General features: G+C 45.9%; 1 protein-coding gene across 2 annotated transcripts in view; it reads right to left on the minus strand.

Annotated features, from left to right (window-relative positions):
• Positions 1-16,388, minus strand: part of MAP2K5 (mitogen-activated protein kinase kinase 5) — a 288,293-nt gene extending 271,905 nt beyond the window's left edge. For both annotated transcript variants that reach the window (XM_075535636.1, XM_075535635.1), the window contains exons 1-2: positions 15,805-16,388; positions 5,210-5,258 (exon numbers count right to left, since the gene is read on the minus strand). In XM_075535636.1, coding sequence (XP_075391751.1) covers positions 5,210-5,258; positions 15,805-15,939 — 184 coding nt within the window. In that variant the 5' untranslated portion in view covers positions 15,940-16,388. The remainder of the gene's footprint in view (positions 1-5,209; positions 5,259-15,804) is intronic.
• Between the last annotated feature and the right edge of the window lie 8,925 nt (positions 16,389-25,313).

Here is a 25,313-nt window from a genome sequence, read left to right on the forward strand (position 1 = left end):
AGCCCACAGGGAGCGTTCTACTCTATATATGGGGTAGTGATGAGTTGGAATCGACACGATAGCAGTCACAGTATCCTGGCTTTGGAAGCTAGTGGAGCGGGCAGAAATACATTAAGCCATTCACACCCTAGTTACGTTGGGGGACCTAGACAGCAAGAAGTAAAAAGTACAAAGTTGCCTTCCCCCCATCTCATGATTAAAAAACAAGAGATACGAGTTCAAGATTCTGGCACTTCTAACAAAGCCAGTGCAGTGCTGAGAAGACATGCTCTGGGGTTTATCCCACCGTACCACTTAGTAGCTGTGAGACTTCGAGCAAATTGCTTAGATGATAGGTCCCTTCCTCAACTGTAGATACAATCACATAACAAGAGTCCTCTAAAGGTCTTCAAGGGACTTGTGAAGTTTAAATTAAATGAGATAACCCACGGAATGCTCTCAGCACTGTGTCTGACAATAGCAAGTACTCCAAATGTTCGCTTGTCGATGGTCCACCAACTCCCCGGCGCCCCAAGGAGTTGCTGCCAGGGGTCTGGGTAGAGCACAGCACTAACACAGTGGGATTTCCAATGTCTGTACTCTTGTCAATGGCACAGAAATTCCACTGTGAGTCACACTAGTTACTTTAGGAATCCAATGCGTACAGCTTTTGAAAATCAGTACTGATTCCTGGGCAATATTCAAACAATAGAGGAATTTACAGTGTGCTCCCTCAGCCAACTGCTGGCCTCCTTCCCCCGATCTTTAAAGTCCACTGTCCAGAGGAAACTTCGAAACTCCTGGAAAGCACTCGGATCCTTGCCTCTCAATCCTTACACAGAGTTACAGGAGGGAAAGTGTTAAGATTACATTTTACCAAATGAGATCTTATCACTTACATTTGGCTACTCAACAACCTGTCATGGGTAGCTTTCCTTGTCAGTGCAGGACACATGAACGCATTTTTCTAGCCGATGCCTAGACAGGCCTCCACTAAGCATTTAGATTTAGTCTCCCCTAATTTTTTTAAAAAAATAAACCCTCACTGAATTTTGCATGCAAGGCACTCAGCACATAGGTGGGTATTTCTCTTGGAATGCTCCCTAACACTGGGTGCGCTGCATCCAATGTATCCCGCAGTCTGCCAAGCACTACCAAATCATTCTCCATAGACGGTATGCATACTAGATATAGCTGCTGTTCGGTATTTTCTTGATAAACAGAAACAAAAAAGATACTCTCAAGGGGTGAAACTACAAATTTTTCTACACTGAGAAGTAGCCTCCATCCTCAAAACAAGACAGTAATCCACTACAGGAGGGCCCAACACAAAGGAGGTCTCTGAGAAGCACTCATGCGTGATGACAACTGTGACAAACGCGACACCAGGAATAACACAAGCGTGCGTGCGTGTGTGTGTGTTCCAAGTAGGTGAGGGAGTCCATCGAGGAGTACACCGGCATACATGCAAAGTATGGTAAATGCTACACATATGAAGGGTTACTCCCCCAACACCCCCCCCCCCAAAAAAAAACGGGGAAAAGCTCCGTTGGGCAGAGCTTTTTTCTTTCCTTTTAATCATTTTATTGGGAGCTCACACAACTCATCACAATCCATACATACGTCAGTTCTGTAAAGCACATTTGTTACCTTCATCATTCTCAAAATATTTGATTTCTACTCGGGGTCTTGGAATCACCTCATTTTTCATTATTTTCTCCCTCCCCGCTACCTCATAAACCCTTGATAGTTTATAAATTATTATTATTTTATCATATCTCACACTGCCCATCATCTCCCTTCACCCACTTTACTGTTGTCCATCCCCCAGGGAGGAGGTTATATGTAGATCCTTGTAATCAGTTCCTCCTTTCTACCCCATCTTCCCTCCCGGTATTATCACTCTCACCACTGGTCCTGAGGGGCTCATCTGTCCTGAATTCTCTGTATTTCCAGTTCCTATCTGCACCACTGTACATCCTCTGGTCTAACAAGGTTTGTAAGGTAGAATTGGGATCATGATAGTGGGGGGTGGGGGGAAGCATTTAAGAACTAGAGGAAAGTTTTATATTTCGTCGATGCTACACTGCACCCTAGTCGCTAATCTCCTCCCCGCTACCCCTCTGCAAAGGGATGTCCAGTTGCCTACAGATGGGCCTTGGGTCCCCACTCCACACTCCTTCTCATTCACAATGATATGATTTTTTGATGATACCTGATACCAGGTCCCTTCAACACCTCGTGATCACACAGGCTGGTGTGCTTCTTCTGTGAGGGCTTTGTTGCTTCTGGGCTAACAAAGCCTTTAAGACCCCCAAAAGCTTTATCTTTTGATAGCCGGGCACCATCAGCCTTCTTCACCACCCTTAATTATGCACACATTTGTCTTCAGTGTTTGTATAGGGAAGGTGAGCACACAATGATGATTTTTGTTTTTTGGTGTCTGCTGCCTGATCCCTTCAACACCTCGTGATCACACAGGCTGGTGTGATTCTTCCATGTGGGCTTTGTTGCTTCTCAGCTAGATAGACGCTTGTTTACCTCCAAGTCTTTTAAGACCCCAGACGCTATCAAAAGAGATAGCCGGGCACCATCAACTTTCTTCAGCACATTTGCTTATGCACCCATTTGTCTTCAGCGACCATGTCAGGAAGGTAGGTATCATGGAATGTCCATTTAGTCGAGCAAAGTGTTCTTGTATTGAGGGAGTACGTGAGAGGAAGCCCAATGTCCATCTGCTACCTTACTACTCAACTTATAAATATATGCGCTAGGCGAGCACCAAGCAACCTGCTCTGACACCCAGTGGCACTGCCTAGGAAGGTTCTCTCTGGTCACAGTGAATTTTTTCATAAAAGTAGTTTTGCTGGAACCTCGTTCTTTGTGAAGGCTGATTTAAGAGAATAGCATGTGGCTGTGAAATTTTGTTTCCTGCTCAGGAGAAATGCCACAGAAACTGTTGCGATGTTGAACACAGGTTACAAGAACAGCTCTATGGGAAACACTCAAGTGTACAGGTGGTTTTCTTGTTTCAAAAAAGGGGAAATGTCAGTTGACAAACCTCATTCTGGATATGCATCAACTTCCCTAATGGATGAAAATGTCAACTTGTAGTGCCATTTGGAGTTTGTTCCACCAGGTCAGACTGTTTATCAAGCTTTCTATTTAGAGATTCTGAAAAGATTGCATAGCAGTGTACAACAAAAAAAAGCCTGATTTGTGACCGATGGGGGACTGGTTTTCCCACCATGACAATGCACCTGCTCACACACCATCTCAGTGCACCAGGTTGGGGCAAAAAGCAGCACGCCTCTCTTGTCCCATGCACCTGACTAACCTGATCTAGCTCCTTGTGACTTCTTTTTGTTTTCTCGAATGAAGAGGGACATGAAAAGACAGCAATTTGAGGACATAGAAGAGGTGATGAAAAAAGTGAGGGAGGTGCTGTCAACCATCCAAACAGATGAGTTTAAAAAATGTTTCCAAGAATGGAATTGCAAATTTTACAAATGTATTAAGTATAATGGAGAGTACTTTGAAGGTGATAGGGTTGGTTTTGTAAAAAAAAAAAATATATATATATATATATATATATATATATATATATATATAACTTCGAAAAAAATTCTGGTGTGGGGGGTACCCCATCATACTCATATATATAATAAAGCACAGGAGCACAGTCAGCAAAACGGCTTCACCAGCAGGACTGAACCACTGCCTTGAAGGCTACTGGAAAAATACAGTTCATAATTATAATGCTCGACAACCTGGTCTGTTGAGTAGCCTCTGGGGTCTGAGAAGTTTGTGAGCAGCCATCTAGAAAGCAGAGTAGCACAACTATAGATGAAGACTCGACAGAGTAATTAGTCCATCAAACCACAGATTCCTGTAACCCGAGACCAGAAGTCTCAGGTGGTGCCCAGTTCACTACCGACCACTCTGACCCAGATCAAAACAAAAAGTCTCAGAATGGGCAAATACAAAAAATTTTTAAATTCTAATCATCATAATAATAAAGATCAGACTTACTGGTTTGAAAGGCTAGAGGGACCCCTGAGACTAGTGCCCTGAACTGACCTTCTAACTTGAAAATGAAGACATTCCGGAAGCCAGCTTTCAGCAAACAACAGAAAGGAATACACAACAAACAAGAACACTGGGGAAGAAGTTGCTTTTTAGACTCCTTAGAGTCCAAAAAGGGCAAGATTTTCCCAAAGCCAAAGATGAAAAATCAGGATGAAGGACACAGAGGAACAGAAATGGGGGACCCTGGGAGGGCCTAGGGAGAGTACTGACATTTTACAGGAATTGCAACCAATGTCACAGAACAATTTCTTCACAAACTATTGATTGGAAAACTAATTTTCTATGTAAACTTTCACCTACAGTCGAATACCCACTGCATTCAAATAGATTCTGACTCATAGGGGCCCTACAAAGGGTTTCCAAAGGTGTAAATCTTCATATAAGGAGACAGACTCATCTTTCTCCCAGGAAGAAGCTGGCGGGTTTGAACTGACATCCTCGTGGTTAACAGCCCAATGCTTATCCGACAGCGCACACACACACAAGATGACAACTATGGCTCCAAACCCTCCCTTACCCTTCTCACAGCACCTGAGCCTGTGTTGCTAACTAAACTCTGCTCATAGCATTCTGCAGACCCTCGGCTGCCCTGCAGTGACCTGCTACATGATAAAACCCATTTTCTAGTGTACTACGAGCCTATCCCCAAGTGGCTGGGGACAGGAAGAGAACTCCAGAACCGCCGTGCGGCCAGCCCTGTTCAGCAGGCCTGCTGTGCCCACTCCAACAGACGTAGCCCCTGCAATGTTCCCTTAAATGCTCCATTTTGTTGTAATGTTTTAAAGCAGCGATGGATTGAAATCTCCCCATCGATAATCATTGGCCCACAGGTAGTTTACATGTTTCATTTGTGAGCCAGCCACATTATTATCGTGAGGAGCAAGAGCAGATAAAGGTCATGTTGGTAATTAAAGCTATATTCTAGAAATATGCCCACCCAAGATATGATTAAATAAGAAAATATTACTCGGTTCAGTACCATCATTAAACTTGCATTAATTTATAAATATTTAAATGTACCATATGATGATCATAAATAATCTGTTTTTGTCAGTTTCTAAAGTAATGCAACCCATAAACCCTTTAAAAAATTACTGCAGAGAGAAATTGTCAAGAAAGCAAGTACACAAGCCAGACTTACATTCAAATGCTGTGGTTGTGGCTTCAGGCAGAACCTGGCCTATCACATCCTAAACAAAAAGAGAATAAAGAAACACAATTAGCCATCTTCTTTATTGCTAACATGTGGCAAATCCTGGAGGAAATATGAGAACCTGGAAAATATTTTTGAAATGTATGCATAAAGTATAAAAACATTAGCTCATAATCACACCTAGCCCAGCAATGGAAGCTCAGAGTTTTTATCTGTATTCCATGGGGGGAGTGGGGGGGCGGGGACGGGGGTTGCAGGGAAGAATGGCAGATGGGGGTGTCTTTATAAAAATTTTTCTACTCTCATTAATAACATCTTTTTTTTTCATTCTCAACAGTGTGTACATACACTGTTATTCATTTATAAAAGAACAGGCTTCTTCTAAGGCAGCAGTTCACAATCGCGACCCCTTTGAGGGTCAAATGGCCTTTTCACAGAGTTGCCTGATTCATGACAGTAGCAAAATGACATTTATGAAGTAGCTTTATGGTTGGGGGGGTCACCACAACATGAGGGTCTCAGCACGAGGCAGGTGAGAACCACTGCTCTCAGGGGTGAAGGCAGTGGACAGGAGGGCTCTGAGCATCAGAACGGCACAGGTTCTAATTTCAGCTCCATCCTTACTAGCAAAGTGACCTGGAACAAATCAGTTAACCTCTCCGCGCCGTGCGGGAAGTACAGCCAGAATACTCCTTAGAAGCAAGGATGGCAGGATGTTCTCTCACAGACTTTGGACGTGTTATCAAGAGGAACTGGTCCTGGAGAAGGGCATCACGGGCGCTTGGTCAAGCAGGTCAGATCCACCAGACAGACTGATGGGCACAGTGGCTGCAACAATGGAGCGAGCCCAGGCAGTGTTTCCTTGTGTCCTACCAAGGGGCACCTGACATCTCTGAGCCTCAAGTTGATCATCCTCCAAAATGGGTCTGGTGATAGCTGAAGCACGAATGTAAAGATTAACTGACGTAATAAAAATAAACTTTGAGTCTCTCACTCACTGCCATCAAGTCGAATCTGATGCACAGTGGTCCTGTAGGATTGGGTAGAACTGCCCCTGTGGGTTTCCAAGACTGTCACTCTGTATGCAAGTAGGAAACCTTGTTTTTCTACTGGAGCACTTGGTGATTGTGAATTGCTGATAGCCCAACACATAACCACTACACCACCAGGGCAGTAAACACTCAACAAATGTAACTCATGATATATACACAACAGCATGCTAAAAGTTTAAACATACATTTTTACCATAGTGATATAAAGCTGTTATACTACACTTAATACGAACACTTCTTATCAGTAGATTGACTTTATTTCAGTGCCATTAAATGTTTTCTGCTTGCTTAATAGTAATTTAATATAAAAAAACCCCGCTGAACAGTGTATCTGATCTAACATCAACATCTCAATGAGCTGATAAACGTTGAAAATGCCTTCACAGAGACAGCTTAATCAAGGAGGCACAATGGAGCTAAAAGAAGTGGTCAGCTCTTGGGAAAGGGACCCCCCTAGTATGACTGACTGGCCTGCAAATCTCAGTTATCTTGGGGAAGTGCTGCCCCAGTGCCCCTCCCACCGGAGCTGAGCCAGAATGGCACCAGCGGGCTTTATCAACTGCTTGCAGTATTTCTCAGCAGGAAGCCCGCAGTCCATCCAGCAGGGCACTTAGCACAGTGTTGGCTGCAACTTCCTTCTGAAGGCAGTTCTTCAGAAGCGTTTGCTGCAGTGGCAATTTGCATAATATCCTGGCCTCTACAGTGCTTTTGGTTTGTTTTTCAAAAATAAATCTGAGCATATAGAATTGATCAAAGAGAATGGTCTTAGGTGGCCCTTAACAAAAGACATTATTTCTTTTCTTCTGACTCCAGTCTTAGAAAATAAAATAGCACCTTTGAGAGGAGGTATTTGTAAAATATTTCAGTGTGCAAAATAATTATTTCTCTACACTTGCAGATAAAAAGAAGTATTTGTTGACAAGTGAATGAAAACTACAGAGTGGATGCAGAATACCTGGCCTGGGAGCATGCCCTCTGGACCCAGAAGGTGGGGGCTTCTTTGCTCTGCCACTCACCAGAGGAGTGGCTGCTCCCCTGTGCCTCCTTGTCCCTGTGTGCAAAATGGGGTCAGGGCTGCACTTCCTCATGGACTACAGGAACTTACGTTTAGAAAGTGCTTAGAAAGGAGCTTACATGGTGCCCATTACAGAAAAAACAAACAAAAACAAAGCACTGATCTGTGGACGCTCACAAAGTGTGCCCGACAGTGAAGCCTTGACTCGCAGCACCATCAGTGGTGTGCCAGAGGACGATGGCGGTGGTTCATTTGCTTCATCCTTCCAACAGCATTAATTCAGGAACCTTTCTAGCAACTATAGAACAAAGCTAAAAAAAACCAAACGTCCTCTCCAGCCCCAACCTTCCAAGTCTCAAGTCTCAGGTGAAGGAGAAGCCCTACCACACTCAAAACCCAACCTTGAGAATCAAACTTAACCTCTGCGATAGTTGATACAGGTCTCGGACCTTGCTAATTAGGAATAGGAACATTCCCTCACACGGTGTATTTTACCACCAGCAAAGGCACCCTTTGCCCATCGACATCAACAAGGTGGAGGAAGGGTAAACGTAAAAAGCAAACTCACTTGGGAGACTCAACCAACCATCTTGGGTTTTTTTAAGCACACACAGTAGGGTATCATAATGGCCTCAGAAGAAAGGCCTGGGGATCAAGTTTTGGAAATTAGCTGTTGAAAACCCTAAGGAGCACAATTCTACTGTGACATAGGTGGGGTCACCATGGGTCAGAATTGACTCAATGACAACAGGTTTCCATAATGACCATGGGTAATGTGGTAGTAGTTCCTACATAATTTTGTGTCAACTTGAAAATATAAGTGTAGGGGTACAGTGTAGCCTATGTATCGTGTCAACTCGAAGATACAAAAGTGCAGCGGTGGAGTGTAGCCTATCAGGTTGTGGTCGGATGGTACCTCCTTATGGAGTGACCTTTTCGTAACTTTCTCATAAGGAGGATCCTGGGAATCTCAGCTTCTCTCGGCCTTCACCTTCCTGTTGAGAAACCATGCTGAGATCCGTCCAAGGCCAGTGATGCAGCTACCGCCATGGGATCCATGAGATTTTGCACCCACCAGCCTGTGATTTTCCTGCATTCTGCATCATTGCATGTGGCTGCGTGAGTCTAAAGAGGGATTTATGGACTAGTATTGGACTTACGGGCTGGGATATTTGCCTGATATATAATTACTTCTTGTAAAGCTCTCTCTCTTACATATATATGAGTGTCACTGAATTTGTTTCTCTAGTCAACCCGGCCTAATACAAATAATAAGTTTCCAAATTAATCAAAACCTAATGATCATTTCTATGCAGTTAATGAGTTCATGTAATGAGTCCTAGTTTATATCACTGTGCTAAGTTTAATGACTGATTTCACAGTGAGCACGGCCCATTCTCGCCACCACATAAGGTTTTAAGGAGTGTAAAGGTGACATGGCTGCGTCCATGGGCTCAGTGTAAGAACAGCTGTGAGGAGAGCGGGGACCGGGCAGTGTAGCATGCTGACTTCACAGCACCCAACAACAACAAAGGTTTCTAAAGAAAAGTTAAGTTTGCACACCTCAATGGCGATCAATCTTGATCCTCTCTCCCCCTCCTTCCTTTCACTACATCAAGTCAAATATCTGACAGACCAAGATATTAAACTGTTGGTCAAAAAATAAAACCGCACATCTATCATCTGCCAGGAGCACAAAATTCTGAAAGCTATAGGTTGTGGAAGTATAAAACTGAGGAAGATTATAATCTGTCCCTAAAAGACAAATAACAAAACACTTAGGAGAGCTAAACAAAAGACGTAAACAGCAAATAGTGTGCGAACAAAGGAAGAAGGAAAACAGGTGTTGGTTTTGTTTAGAATGAAATGTCAGAGGTAAAGGAGAGCCGGGCTTAGATCTGGAGAGAGTGGAGCTCAAAGAACCAACCAAGAGAGGGGAACGTTCTCTTCCAGCGGGCGCAAATCCAGACAGCCTCGCACTGTTCTCGAACTGGGGACCTAGCCTCCAAGAGAAAGGCACGTATAGAAAGCGGAACGACGGATACCACGGGCCACAGAAAGGCTCTGCTCTTGTGGAGCTCCAAGGCCTACTTAAAACCCCACAATTACTGTCAAATCAATCCTGGCTCGTGGTGGTGCTATGTGTCAGAATAGAATCTAAGTGTGTTTCTGAAGATGACCAGGTCTTTCGTATGAGGTGCCTCTGGGTGGACTACAGCCTCCAGCCTTTAGGTTAACAGCTAAGCACATTAACTGTCTGCATCACCAAGAAGCTCCTAACTTTCCAGCTAGTCCCTAATGATCCAGATGCAGGAAGACAAAAGCCCAGGGGGCAAAGTCACTTGCCGGGTCTCACAGCTATGACAAAACATTGACTGCAGCCCTTAACCACTGGCCCTCTGCTAGTTGGCTCAGTTGACTTCCCGACTGAAAGCTGCTTTGGGTTTCTGCTCAAAGGCTCTGTCAAAAGCTACCTGCGTGTCTTTAGCTGGGGGTTCCCTCCCCTGGGAATCAGGCACCCTCACTTGAAAACACAGGAGCCAGGAATCAGAAAGGAAGGCATCAGGTTGTATCCAGTTCTAAATTCTAAGGATCTGCTGTTTTCCATCAATTTCTTGGTGAGGGGCTTATGTGAGCCTGAAGAACAGATCCCAAGAGTCCTTCAGGAACCGCACACTCAGAGACAACATAGCACCGGATACCCACGGAGCACTCTTGGGATTGCTTGATTGGCTTAACAAACACATGTCTAAATGCATGGCCCTCTGAACTCCAAACAGAGGGGGTATTTGTGCAATTTTAGACCAATAAGCCGTGAGCAAGGTACAAGCAGAAGCAGAGGATCCTTCTTTCTTATGCTGTAACAATAACTGTTGCCGCTGTCATTAGGTGCCGTCACGGTGGTTCCAAATCATAGTGGCCTAGGAACAGGAGGAGCAAACTGCCCGATGCGGTGCCACCCCACAGCTGCTGCTGTGCTTGAGCCCACTACGCAACCGCTGTGCCAGTCCCGTTCGTGGAGGGCTTCCCCTTTACTGACTCTACTTTAGCAAGCAGGATGTCCTTCTCCAGAGACTGATAGCATGTCCAAGTTCATCCTTTCTCCTAAGAAGCAGTTTGGTTATACTTCTTCCAACATACAATTGTTCATTCCTCTGGCAATCCATGGTCCATTCTTTGCCAATGTCCCGATTCAAATGCATTAACTCTTCTTATGTAATAGTGACACTTAAAGAGCATTTACAGTGAATCAGAGTTTACAGTATCAACTCTAAGAGATGGGTACAACGTTTAACAAGCCCCCTCCTTTTTAACAGATTAAAAAAGAGAGAGCCATGGCAGCCTAATTCCAAGGAGCCCTGGTGAAGCACTAGACTGCTGACCTACCAATGGCTCTGTGGGGGGGGGGGGCAGTCCTGGTGATGTGATCCTGGAATGAGGATCGCCTGGGAAACAGCACAGCACTCCCACGCTGACTTCCTCAACCGCCAACAGCCACAACACTCTAGCTTGTTTATGCTCTTCAGCACTGTACTACTCTACCACGTGCCGCCTTCTGTCATTTTAAATAAAGCAAGCAACCAAGGAAGCTCATGATTTTCTCATCACTGGCACAATTTCTTTAAATTGACAAGTGTCTGATGCAAGTCTCACCCCATTTTAGCAATAAGGACACAGATTCAGAAGCGACAGTGACTTGCCTAGTTAAAGGGGGTAGCTTTCGAATGAGCACAAACTCACTGATTCAAACCCAGTGCTCATTCCACAGCACCCTGGCCACATGCCCCCTCTGTAGCTCCTTCGGGTTCACACCGAAACACAGGAGACGCAGAGATGCCCAGCTACCCCAGGTCATTGTCTAATGGCACAACATGTTTGCTTGCCGGGGCACAGATGAAGGAGGAGGGCCACATGCAACAAGGAGAAGCAGAGTCGGCCTTGGTAAAGGGGCAGAGTTGAAGACAGCCTGGGTCCATGGGAGAAGTGAAAGTTATTCCATGCATTGGGAGTACTGGATGCCCAGGGTGTGTGGGAGAGATGAAGTTAGAGCCAGGCAGGCAAGCCAACAAAGATTTTCCCAGAGGACTATGTAATGAAAAAGGTCTTAATGAAAGGGATTTTTATGAAAGGACACACACACACACACGGAAAAAAGCTCCACTGGGCGGAGCTATTGCGGATTTTTCCCACCCAGCAAGCATTGAGCAACTTGCACTGTTAGTGCACCCAGTGGTGTCACCTGGGAACGTTCTCTCTGGTCAAGTAAGTTTTCCCGTAAAAGCTGTTTCACTAGAATCTCGTTTTCAGTGATGGCCAATTTCAGAGAACAGCATGTGGCTGTGAAATTTTGTTTCCTGCTTGGGAAAAGTGCCAGAAATTATGATGTTGAACACAGCTTACAAGGACAGCACTATAGGAAAAACTCAAGCGTGCAATGGTTTTCTCATTTCAAAAAAGATGAAATACTGACTGATAACAAACTTCGTTCTGGACATCTGTCATGGAAGAAAATGTCTACAAAATCCGTGCCCTTGTGTTTGAAGACCGATGATGACGACGACGGACCAGTGAAGAGATGGGGAAGTTATCTGGACTCTCTTGGAGCTCGGTTCGGTGAATTTTCACGGAAGATTTGGGAATGAGAAGGGTCACTGCCAAATTTGTGCCTCGGGTTCGGACTGACCGGGAAAAGGAGCAGCTAATGGAAACAGGCTACGCTTCGAAAGAACAGCTCTGAAGCCACCCAGCCCTTTCCCCAAGGTCATTACTGGTGAGGAGACATGGAGCTATTCTGATGATCCCGAATCCAAGTATCCGTCAAGCCATTGGAAGACGCATCATCACCTCGCCCAAAAAAATCTCTCCAAGTGATGCTCATTTGTTTTTGATGTGAGGGGCTTAGTGTCCGGAGCCGTGAGGCCCGGCCATGACTTGGAATTCATTAGCCTGAGCTCTGGGTATTCTTCCGCCCCAGCCTACAGCACTGCAGCTGTGTTTGACATACTTAGCTTGCCAGACATAGATAAGGAAGTCTCTATCTGTCTGCACGATTCTGTTCTATGGTCAGCATTCCCGGAATGAACTCCGCTTCTTGCTTCCCCCACTATTGTTCTCATTGCTGGCCTATATAAGCTGTAACTTTCCACTCAATAAATGAGACTTGATCAGGATACTGTCTTGTCTCCATTTCTCGTGTCTCTTGTCCCCCCAATTCCCACTCCCTCCTCCAGGGTCCGCGTTGAAGTTCCCGCGGGATGGGACAGCATAGTGCATTTGGAGTTCGTTCCACCAGGTCAGACTGTTATCAAGCTTTCTACTAAGAGGTGCTGTAAAGATTGTCGAAAAGTGTGCAACAAAAAAGGCCTGATTTTTGGAAGATGGGACTGGTTTTGCCAACACGACAATGCACCTGCTCACGAAGTGTGATAGGTTTATTGTGCCAACCTGGCCTATAAGAACATGTGGTATTAATCAGGTCACAGTTTGGCTAGAGGGCAAAGAGATAAATGGCTCTGTATGCCCCCCCCCTCTTGCTCTCTGGTAATCGGAGCACGCTGGAGCATGTATGCTGCTGCTCTAGCTAGTTCTCTGCCTCAATCTGGGAGCTACACTACCTGTGGGCCAGGCCAATCCACGGATCATGTTGCTAGAGCTCGAAGCTCCTTCAACATCTGCTTCATCAAGCTGCTGGTGCATACATCGCTTGAGCTTGAAGCTAGTGGATCCTGTTCCCTTGTATTGCTTGTGTTCGATATCCCATCCGGGTCTACTTCGCTAAGCTCCCAAGCGACTGACTGCTGATGATCCACAAGCTCTATCTGCGTTGCTCTTGGGAGGACTCTGCTGTCTGCTTCCTTGACCTTGGAACAGGCAGCCCACATGAGTTGAAGGACTTCCAGTATATCAACTGTTCACGGAAGTGAGTTGAACTGTACCCTCTGTCCTGCTGTGTGGACTAGTTAGCTGTTACATTCCTTCTTGCTGTATAAACCTACATATACAGGTTTTATATATATATATAAAATCATAAATGTCTGGTTTTTGTTTCTCTAGGAAACCCCGCCTAACACACACGGCCATCTCAGGGCACCAGTTTTTGACAAAAAACACCATGCCTCTCTTGCCCTACACGCCTGACTCACCTGATCTCACCCCTTGGGACTTCTTTTTGTTTCTGCAAATGCAGAGGGACATGAAAGGGCAGCGATTTGATGATGTAGACGAGGTGAAGAAACGAGGGAGGTGCTGTCAGTCATCCAAACAGATGAGTTTGAAAAATGTTTGCAAGGATGGGATCACAGATTTGACAAATGTATTAAGTGTAATGAAGAGTACTTTGAAGGTGATACAGTTGCTTTGTTAAAAAAAAATTTGAATACATAGCTTTGTAAAAAATTGAAATACATAGCTTTAGGTGGAAAAACTCTGGTTTTGGGGGTACCCCTTTGTATGTGCATGTGAGCATGTGGAGAACTCTGAGAGCAAAGTGGATGGGTGGCATTTGGTGCCAATTTTGAGGCTGTTATCTCTCTAGCCCTAGTAGCCCACTACTAGCTCAGGGCCCTGAAAATCTGAGTTCGTAGTCTGGCTGTTTGTGACTTCCGGAGCTCAAAATCAAGGGACAGGAATCAGATTTTGAGAAAGTCACTCATGACAGTCAAAACTGCATCACATCTCTTCCTCCAACCAGAAACCTTGCCACCCAGCCCCATCTTATCTAGCAGCCAAGCACTATTATAGATCTGCTATTTGCCACATACTTGTCATGTCAGGTCTGCCTTTCCTGCCTCCGTAATGCACTCTATCTCAAATGAATGTTAGAGAGGAGAGACGTGGCACAGCAGCATGGGGGCACAGGGCGAGAAATTCTAAGAGAAAGTAAGGAAATCTGAATTCTAGAATTGACTCTCTCAATGACGAGCTATGCAGCTTTGGAAAATCCATTCCACCTCACTGCTCCTCAGTAGCTATCTGCAAAAACGTAAGAGGGCTGAACCTTCTCTTGTCTTTGGTTACCTTGACTACTTCGAAGATTACACCCTGTTTTAACATCCCATACTTTTCTTTAAAAGATATTTTAAGTATCTGATTTCCTAATTTAATATCTCTGAAATGGGGCTTCTTTTTCCTTCTTTCCAGAGGATGGTGTGTCAGTTTAAAGGGCAGCATTTTTCTTTCTTTCTTAGTGCTACTTTAGATAATGGCATGTCCTACAGCCAATGTTAAGGAGCCCTGGTGACATAGTGGCTTACAAGTTGGGCTGCTAATTGCAAGGTCAGCAGTTTGAAACCACCAGCCTCTCTGAGGGAGAAAGACAAGACTTTCTGCTCCTATAATGATTCTCCGTGGTGGTGTAGTGGTTATGCATTGAGCTGCCATCCGTGTGGTTGGCAGTTCAAAACCACCATCAGCAGCTCCAAGGGAGAATGACTGTGCATTCTACTCCCGTCAAGTTAGTGACCATCTCAGAAACCCATAGGGGTCGCTGTGAGTTGACATCGACTTGATGGCAGCAAGTTTGATTTAAAAGCTTTTTTTTTTAAAAAAAAGATTCTCAGTCTCAGAAACCCACAGAGGTAGTTCTGCTCTGTTCTATAGGGTCACTGTGGGTTGGAATCCACTTCATGGCTGTGAGTTAGTTATATTTTCCCAAAACCCACTGCAATGACGAGGGCTCTGACAAATCTTTACTAACGCAGCCAGCCTCGTCTTCCACAGATCAGCGGGTGGAATTGAACCAATGACCTTACAGGGATCAACTCATTATGTAGCCCACACCAAACACTGAGCGCCATCCAGTGGATTCCAACTCATAGTCACCCTATAGGGCAGGGAAGAACTGCCCCTTTGGGTTACTGAGACTTTATTTATTTTAATTTTTTCCCCCTGAGACTTTAAATCTCTGCAGGCTCTCAAAGCCTTATCTTTCTCCCAATGAGACTGACCTTGCGAACTGCTGACCTTGCGAACGGTTAGTAGCTCAATAGTACGTACACCACCACCAGTGCTCCTTAATGATGTCTTGGGTTTGCAAAACCATGACAAGTGGAAGCTGCCCATGTTTCCGATTCCCATTACTCGTGGATCATCAAGATGAGAGAAGCCCGGGGGGGCGGGGGGCGCAGTATTGGCAGTACTTGGCTTCTAACGGAAAGGCTGGTGGTTTGTACCCATCCGCCCCAGGAAGGAGAAAGTTCAAAGAATTCGGCAGAAAGACCCGCCTGGGAGCAAGCCGGAGCCATCTCACAAAACACGGGGGAATCTTGACTGTCTTAGTTGCCAGTTGATGACTTCTGCGTGTGTGTCCCCATCCAGTCTTTGAGTTCTTGCGGTCACCTTTCATTCCTGTCGGTTTGTCCAGGGCCAGGCACACGGTTGATGAAATGAACCAGTGCTTGCGGTTAAGGAAATACAATTGCCCCGCGACCAGGAGCAGAGCCAGAAGTGACACAGACGCTCGCCCCCTCCCTGCCCATCCCTCGCTGGGATTTGCACCCTGGGCGCACCCGACTCACCAGCACGTCCCTGAAGAGTAACTGCGCCCCGGAGTGCACGGTCCAGTCCACCGCGCCACTGTTGGGGATCTTGATGCGAATGACCAGCACCTGGTTCTCCATGGCATGGACGGGGCCAAGGGCCAGCCACAGCATTACAGATGGCAGGGGCTTACATGCTGGGCACCAGGTCCCCCCCGGGCCCGAGTCTAGGCGGGGCGGGGAGCGGGGAGCGGGGAGCGGGGAGGAGGAGGAGGACCGCGCGTTCAGGAGGACGGGTGGGAGTCGCCAGAGGCGGGAGCAGGCGACAGTCGGGACGGGCGGACGCCCGACGGTTGGGGAATTGGAGGGGGCAGGGTCACACGGCGAGAGGGCCCTGCTTTGGGGACCTACAGCGGCACGTGTCCCCCGCTGCTGGCTGCATGAGGGGGTGACTCCCGGGGACTGTGGGGCGCGCGGGACGCCCCGACTGAGGGGAGCCCCGGAAGGTCCTGCGCGGGCAGCTCTGGCGGCCGGTCCCGGGCGCGGCGCGCAGGCTCAGCCCGGCCGCGCGTCCCGGCGGCGGCGGCGACGGTGGTGGTGGCGGCGGCGGCCGGCGGAGTAGGAAGGCGGCGCCGTGGACGCTGTAACCCCGGAACCAAAACGCGCGGCGCCGGAAGCGCGGGAGCCCAGCGGGGCCCGCCTCCCGCGGCGCCATGTTGGAAACGGGCAGTGCCAGGCCGCGCCGCCGCCGCCGCCGAGCCAGAGGCTGTGGCGAAGGGTCCTGCCCGCTCTTGCCGCCCGGTGAGCGGCGGCGGCGACAGGACCACCGCGGCTTTGTGCGCGAGTCAAGTCATGCAGCGGAAATTCACGAGCGAAGCGAACCCAAACGCGGACTGGGTCGGGGCAGGGTGTACGGTTCGCCCGCACACAGGGCCTCGGAAAGGGAGCCAGCAGCTCCCCGGGACCCTTAGCTCGCTCCCAACTATGGGTGGAGGGCGGGCACGTCGAGTCGTCGAGAGGGAGAGGCGGACTCCTTCGTCCTCCGACCTCCCCTCCCCCCCAAACATGTGTGGAGGGCGGGAACGTGGAGTCGTGGAGAGGAGGGCACGCACTCCCCAGTCCTCCCGTCCTCAGATCCCGAGAATCGGATTGCTCCCACTCCGGGGAAAGAAAGTCCTGGCACCGCGATGGAAAGCCAGCGAAGAGTTTCACAGCCTGTGGGCAGCAGTGGTGGTAGGATCATTTCACTTAGGAAGCTGTACAGAAATATCCGGTCCGCCCCATGCGTTTGCCACTAGATCAGGGCGCTGATGGCAGGGCAGAGCTGTGACCCCGGGTTATTTTTAAATGCCTTGTTCCCTCACTTGGTTAAGCGCATCAGCCTGGTGATCGATGGCACCCCTACCGAAGTTGGCTTACCAATGGCTTAGGGTTGTCCGTTGAGTCTTTCTGAGGATTGTACACCTTATTGGCCTGACCCTAAAAAAATTGTTTTTAATTGTGTCTTGTGTAAACAGATGTCAGTTGCTCCTTCAACAGTCGGTCACATCAGAAACGTCTGCGCGCTTTTCTCTGCCTGGCTTCCTTTCAACCAAAAGGCCATTGTAGGAGCTAAATTATCTCCTCAGTTCTTGCCGCACAATAGCTTAGGGTAGAAATTAATTTAGTCAGTCTCCGGATATTCTAGGGATTACCCCTTTCCACCTGTCCTTCAAGCCTGTGAAAAATAAAGCTTTTGACCCAGGTCCCCATGTACTTTTCATTGAAAGTTCATTTTCTATTCTTAAAGAACATAAACCACGAAACTAGAGATTTTCTATGAACACTGATTTGTTAAAATATCTTTTTTATTCATAGTACCGTAGGGAAAGCTAACTTAATTTGCTACATTTGCATGCCTGTACTGAAGCTTTTCTTAAGACTAAGGACAAACGCTCAGCCCCTGCCCAATATTTGCAGAGTAATCACACTTCAGTTCTTCATCACTGTACAGGAATCTTAATCTCCGTGGTTCCAGCAAAGATATTCCAGAAGCCTGAGAGAGGAATGCAACTCCTACCTGCGTCTGCTGGCTGCCTGGAGCCTCACTGGCTCACCTCCTTGCCGTGGGCTTGATATCATGACAGGAGCTCCAGAACCCTCTTTTTTCCGCCCTCTCACTCCCCTCACAAAAACTAATCCAAAGAGCATTGAAGAGAAAACCCTACAACTCTTAGAAGAAAACATAGGGGTGAAGCTTCCTGACCTAGGGAGGGAGGGGAAAAATGAGGAGCTGATGCCAGGAGCTTAAGTGGAGAGCAAATGTTTTGTGAATGATGAGGCCAAGAATGTACAAATGTGCTTTACACAATTGATGTGTGTATGGATTGTGGTGAGTTGTATGAGCCCCCAATAAAATGATTTTTTTTAAAAAAAGCTTCCTGACCTTGGCTTCAACAGCAAATTCTTAGATACTGTCCCCAAAGCTTAAGCAACAAAAGGAAAAATCTATCAGACTTGATTCATATTAAAACTTTTAATCAAGGTGCGTCATCAAAGAAAGTGAGACAACAATCTAGAGACTGGAAGAATATCTTTTCAAATGATATGAGAGAGCTTCAAAAGGTTTGTGGGAAAACTGGGATTCAAAGGTAATAGGATTTTTCTGTGGACTTTGTGATGCCCCTTCTTATATCTGATAAAGTTTTGCTTTCCGGAAACTATAAAGACGTTTTCTGATTGGTGATCCAAAGGACAGCCCAGGGTAAACATCACAAAGGAAAGAAGGAAAAGCTTTCATTTCATATTGCTAGGTTTTTATGCTTCTGCAGTTAATAGAGGGGTTGGTGCAGCCAGCTGAGCTGCCCAGAAAAAAAGAAAAAGGATTAAAATTGTTTTGCTTGAATCCAGAATCAATGCTCCTGAAAACAGTCAAGAGATCAAACAATGCATTGCACTGGGCCAATCAATCTGCTACACAAGATCCCTTTCAAGTGTTGAAAGGCAAGGCTGTTACCTTGACTAAGGTTTTCTCTTCCTCACTGTAAGGGTCATCCAAGTTGGACATTGGATTAAGGTACTGGTGAAGAATATTAAAAGTACCATGGGCTGCCAAAAGCAAAAACAAATTTGTCTTGGAGCAAGTACAGTCAAAATGCTCCTTAGAAGTAAGGATGGGACTTTGTCCCACATCCTTTGGATAGGAGAGGCCAGTCCCTGGAGAAGGACATCATGCTTGGTAGCAGCAAGAAAAAAGGAAGGCCCTTGGCAAGGTGGATTGACATAGTAGCAACAATGAGTTTAAACAGAACAATTGCGAGAGCGTCTGGGGTCTTAAAGGCTTGAAGTTAAACAAGCGGCCATCTAGCAGGGAAGCAACAAGGAAGCCCACATGGAAGAAGCACACCAGCCTGTGTGATCATGAGGTGTGGATGGGATCTGCATCAGAATACCCAGAACAAACAAATATAGCAATGCAAATGATGGGGGTTGGAGTGGAGACCCAAAGTCCAATCGTAGACAATCGGACTTCCCTCTCAAAGGGGTCCCAAGGAAAGAACAAGTCAGCCAGGGTGTAGGATAACCACTGACAGGCGCACAACATTCTTCTGTTCAGTGGTTCTCAATATCCCTAGGGCTATGACCATTTAATACAGTTCCTCATGTGGTGGTGACCCCCCAACTATACAATTATTTTCATTGCTACTTCATAATTGTCATTTTGCTACTGTTATGAATCGGGCAACCCCTTTGAAAGGGTTGTTCTTTTGGGGGTAGCAGCACACAGGTTGAGAACAACCCACAGGTTGAGAAACACTGCTCTAGTTCTTTAATGCTTCCTCCACCCCGCTATCATGATCCCAGTTCTACCTTACAAATCCAGCTAGACTGGAGCATGCACACTGGTACAGATAAGAGTCCTGGACACACGGAATCTAGGACAGATAAAGTTTGCCTCAGAAACAATAATGGGAGTAGCAATACCATAAAGGTAGGGGGAGCAGGGGAAGAAATGGGGAACCGACTATAATGATCGATGTATTAACCCCACTCCAAGGGGACAAACAACAGAAACATGGGTGAAGGGAGACAGTGGACAGTGTAAGATATGAAAATTTGTCAGGGGCCCACATCGGGAAGGAAGGGAAAAAGAGTTGATAGCAAGGGCTCAAGCAGAAAGACAATGTTTTGAAAACGATGATGTCCACATAGGTATAAATGTGTTTGATGCAATTGGTGTATGGATTGTTACCAGAGCTGTAAGAGTCCCCAATAAAATGATGGATTAATTAAAAAGAGAACAAGTGTGAGGATGGCACAGGACCGGGCCGTGTTTCTTCTGCTGTGCGTTGGGATCAGGTCACCAGGAGTTGGAACCAACTTGAGGGCACCTGACAGCAACAACTCAGCCCATGAAAAGAAGCCCGATATCATCAGTCATTCAACAACAGACACAAACTCACGGCCAGCAAGTCTGTTTCAACTCCATAAGGTTTCTGGGATCTTAAATCTTTGCGGGAGCAGTACCCTCCGCTTCCTCCCATAGAGGGTCTAATCCATTGAAACTAGCCTTGCATTCCCAGCCCCGTGCTGAACCGACTGTGCCATCTGGACTCCTACACTAGTCATGAGGAAAATGCAAGTCAAAGCCACAATGAGATCCACTTCAGGTCTAATACAATGTCTGTCACAGGTGTCTGTCACAGTGTCTCCCTCAGCTCCACCTGCACCCCAATAACAACTGTGTTCAAGAATGTAGAGAAAACATGTTGCATTGCTGGGAGAGATGTAAATAGTGCAATTACCATGGGAAACCATTTGGTGGGCCTTCCAAGAGATGGAAACAACCAAAGTGGCCATCAACAGAGGAATGACTAAACAAAATATGGTATGCACCGAACATGACCTATTATTCAGCCTTAAGAAAGAATGAGGTTCAGATCATGGATGAATCTGTGTACTACAATATGTCACAGGCGCTGCCTTGACCCAGTTGGGGGATCATGGCTAAGACATGCTCAGTTCAGCTCTGTGGGAAGTTTGCTAAGGTCAAGCCCCACCTCCTCCTTACAGGCTCTAACACTTCTGAACTACAACACACCGAGGCCCCATGCTTACCACCAAGGGATGTCCCCCTTTTCCCTTGTTTTTAGGAAATCATTCAAAACACTGAACCCAACAGAAGCCTATGAAACCTAGCTAATCCCACCTTCCCTACTCTGATCGCAACACTGGAAATCTCTCTACCAAATTCCAGCTTGCTTTCCCCTGACCCCAGGTGTACACCTCATGCAGCTCTGTTTGGTAGCTTTCTCCTTTGAAGCTATAGCTTTCCATCCATCCCATTGTCTTTAGGCTTTGTTCCACAGCCGAATAATCAATCTATAATCGTGTGACTATAAAATAACTTTTATATCTTTTTTTATCGTTTTATTAGGGGCTCATACAACTCTCATCCCAATCCATACATACATCAATTGTGTAAAGCACATTTGTACATTCATCGCTAAAATAACTTAAAACACTATGCTAAGTGATATGTCAGACATAATAGAACAAATATTGTCTAATTCTGCTCATATGAAATATCTAGAATGGGCCTCTTCATAGAGACTGATAGTCAGTTCCACTGACTGATGAAAGGAGATGTGGAGGGTGACCACTCAACAGGTGCAGGGTTTCTGTGAGGATAAAAACATTTTGGAAATATGAATATATAATAGTTCTACTTGGACAGCATTGTGAATATACTTACGTCACTGAACTCTACACTTAGAAACGCTTACAACAGTAATTTTTAGGTCATATATAATGACTAAAATGTTTTAAAGTATGTTTTACAAAAATATGAAGATAATTTTAAAAACTCACTGCCATTGTCAATGCCAACTCAGTGACCATGTGGGACAGGGCTGCCCCTGTGAATTTCCAAGACGGTCACTGTTTACCAGAGTAGAACGTCACTTCTCTTTCTCACAGAACAGTTGGAGGTTTCAAACTGCTGACCTTGAGGCTCACAGCCCAAATCATAACCAGGACACCAGGGCTCCTATGAAGAGAATAGAGGCAGGGAAAATGATCACTGTATACTGGAGAAAGCTGTCAGACACCATCTTAGCAAGGGATTAAATTTAACCTCACCAGGGATCAGCTGTGTTGATATTATGTATGCTCTAGTAATTAACCTCTGTACTATTCTTTACCCAAACCCATAACCCTAACCTCACCCATTAGAAAGCATCAGACAAACCCAAAATATGAGACATTCTACCTGATCAGGGCTCTTTGAAATTGACAAAGGTGCGGGTGGGGAAGTTAGAGAAAATAAGACATTTAAAAAAAAATAATTTTACTGGGGGTTCGTACAACTCATCACAATCCATATATACATCCATTATGTCAAGCACATTTGTACATTTGTTGCCATCATCTTTCTCAAAACAGTTGCTTTCTACTTGAGCCTTTTATATCAGCTCCTAATATTTCCCCTTCCCTCCCCACTGTTCCCTCCCTCCTGAACCCTTGATAATTTATAAATTATTATTATTTTGTCATATCTTATACTGTCCAATGTCTCCCTTCACCCACTTTTCGGTTGTCCACCCCCCATGGAGGAGGTTATATGTAGATCCTTATAATTGGTTCCCCCTTTCTATCCCACCTTTCCTCCACCCTCCCAGTATCGCCACTCTCACCACTGATCCTGAAGGGTTCATCTGTCCTGGATTCCCTGTGTTTCCAGTACCTATCTGTACCAGTGTATATCCTCTGGTCCAGCCAGATTTGTAAGGTAGAATTGGAATCATGATAGTGGGTGGAGGAAGCATTTAAGAACTAGAGGAAAGTTGTATGTTTCATCATTGCTACCCTGCACCCTGACTGGCTCATCTCTTCCCTGTGACCCTTCTGAAAGGGTGTGTGTCCAGTTGCCTACAGATGGACTTTGGGTCTCTACTCTGCACTCACTATCATTTACAATTATATGATTTTTTTGTTTTTAGATGCATGCTACCTGGTCCCTTCTACACCTTGTGGTCACATAGGCTGCTGTGCTTCTTCCATGTGGGCTTTGTTGTTTCTGAACTAGATGGCTGCTTGTTTACCTGCCAGCCTTTAAGACCCCAGATGCTATATCTTTTGATAGCCGGGCACCATCAGCTTTCTTCACCACATTTGCTTATGCACACATTTGTTCTCAATAATCATGCCGAGAAGGTGTGCATCATGGAATGCCGATTTAATAGAACAAAGTGTTCTTGCATTGAGGGAGTACTTGAGTGGGGGTCCAATGTCCATCTGCTGCCTTAATACTAAACCTATAAATATATGCATGTAGATCTATTTCCCCATCCTCATATATAAATATATTTACATATGTACATGCCTTTTTTTAGACCTCTATAAATACCCTTTGCCTCCTAGTTCTTTCCTATATTTTCTTGTACTTTCCTCTTGTCACACTATCATGCTCAGCCTCCGTTTGGGTTTCAGTAATTTCTCTCAGTTACATTGCCCTTGCTGAATCCCTACCAGGCATCTCACACCCTCCTTGTCATTAATTTGGATCACTTGTTGCTCCCTTGCCTCTGGGTTGGTCAACACCACCTCCTTTTCCCCGCCTCTCCCTCACCCATGTCCCCCCGGAACCATTGGTCCCCTTGTTTTCCCCTCTAGACTGTTCATCCAGCCTGTCTTATCTAGATAGATCTGCAGAGATAATAATATGCACCAAAAAACAAGGCATAGCAAGACAAAGCGACAAAAGAGAACACAACAATGACAACAAAAAAGAAAACCAATGACTAAGAAAAGAATAAATTAATTAAAAGAAATGAAAAAGTAAAAAATAATTTTATAAACGAGAAAAAAATGTAAATAGATCAAGGTCTGATTTTGATCTCTAGGTATGTCCTCCAGTCAAGTCCGATGGGGTGCCATGCTTTGGCCCCTGAGTCTATCCTTTGCACTACCTTGGGAGCCCCTTGCTCTGCTCCCCCTGTTGCTCTGCCGCGTGCCTTTAGTGTTTTGTTTTGGTTTTTTGCCTTTAGTGTTGTGCCTCAGTGTGGTGGGGTCAGACCAGGCCAATCCCGACACTGAGTCTTCAGTGTTGTCCCCTGTAGGGCCATGGGTCAGCGAGGGACATCATGTCTCAAAGTAGGATCAGCCATATGGTCCATTCTGTGCATTGGCTGTTCAGAGTAGGGATATCTTCCTCCAGGCCTGGTGGGCCATGATGTGCTCCACTCATCCCCCTTCATTTGCTCCTGTGTGCTCTGATCAGACATGCCCCTCTCCCCTAGCTGCAGTTTCAGTGCTGTCCTCCAAAGTAAATTCTTCTGGGGGGAGGGGCAGTTGTCCATGTAGCTGGGATGGGGGCCGAGCCCTGAGGTCCCTCTCCTGGCTCCCCTCTCCAGGCCAGCACGCTGCATTTGCATCCCGGAACCCTGGATTTAAGTCTGGTCCCTCTTTCCCTGTGGAGACACAAACAATACCCTCCCCTTGGTTGGGTCAGTGCCCTATTCCCTCATCACACATCTCTCTTTTTTTTTCTTTCCTTCCCCCCCCCCCACCTCCTTTTTAGTTGGCTACCATGTGTATCCCTGGATTTCGTCTGGCACCTGCCATACTACCTGGACCTCAGCCCTGGAGTGTTTGTATACAGTAGCTTTTTCCCTGTGCCCCTTTTGAATTTTTCTTTTCTTTGTTTTTTTTAATATGAACTTACCTCAGCGAACTCATGTTGTACTTGTCCTTTGGTGCTTGGCTTACTTCGCTTAGCATAATTTCCTCCAGTTCTTCCCATGCGGTGATATGCTTCATTCGTTCATCGCTGCTTTTTAACAATGCATAGTACTCCATTGCATGTGTGTACCACAGTTTTTTAAGCCATTCATCAGTTGATGGAAACTTGCCTTGTTTCCAACTCTTTGCAATTGTGAACTGTGCCGCGATGAACACTGGAGCACAGATGTCTGGCCGTGGTTTGTTTCTTGTCTCTTCTGGGTATATGCCCAGTAGAGGGATTACTGGGTCATATGGTATCTCAATTTCCATCTGTTCTAGATATTGCCGGATCGATTTCCATAGTGGCTGTACATACCTACAGGTCCACCAGCAGTGGATGAGAGTTCCTATCTCACCACAGCCCCTCCAACACTTGTTGCTTTCTGGTTTTTTTAATTGGGCTATCTTTGAGGGTGTTCGGTGGTATCTCATAGTTGTTTTAATTTGCATTTCTCTTATAGCTAATGACCGGGAACATTTTCTCTTATGGTTTTTGGCCATTCAGATTTCAGACTCTGTGAAACTTCTGTTCAGGTCCTTTGCCCACCTCTTCAGGGGACAGTTAGTTTTTCTCTTATTGTAAGCTTGCAAAGTATTATATATTTTAGTAATAAGGCCTCTGCTGTGTCATTGCTAAAGATGTTGCCCCAGTCAGTGGGTTCTCTTATTACTCTCCTGGTGAATTCTTTTGACTTATCTTCAGTATATCACACTTGTCTATTTGTGACTCCTCTGTATTTGTATCCTTCCCTATTTCTGATAGCCTATGTATTCCCTGGACCAAG

This window comes from Tenrec ecaudatus, chromosome 17, assembly GCF_050624435.1.
Source record: "Tenrec ecaudatus isolate mTenEca1 chromosome 17, mTenEca1.hap1, whole genome shotgun sequence".
Taxonomy (NCBI): Eukaryota; Metazoa; Chordata; class Mammalia; order Afrosoricida; family Tenrecidae; genus Tenrec; species Tenrec ecaudatus.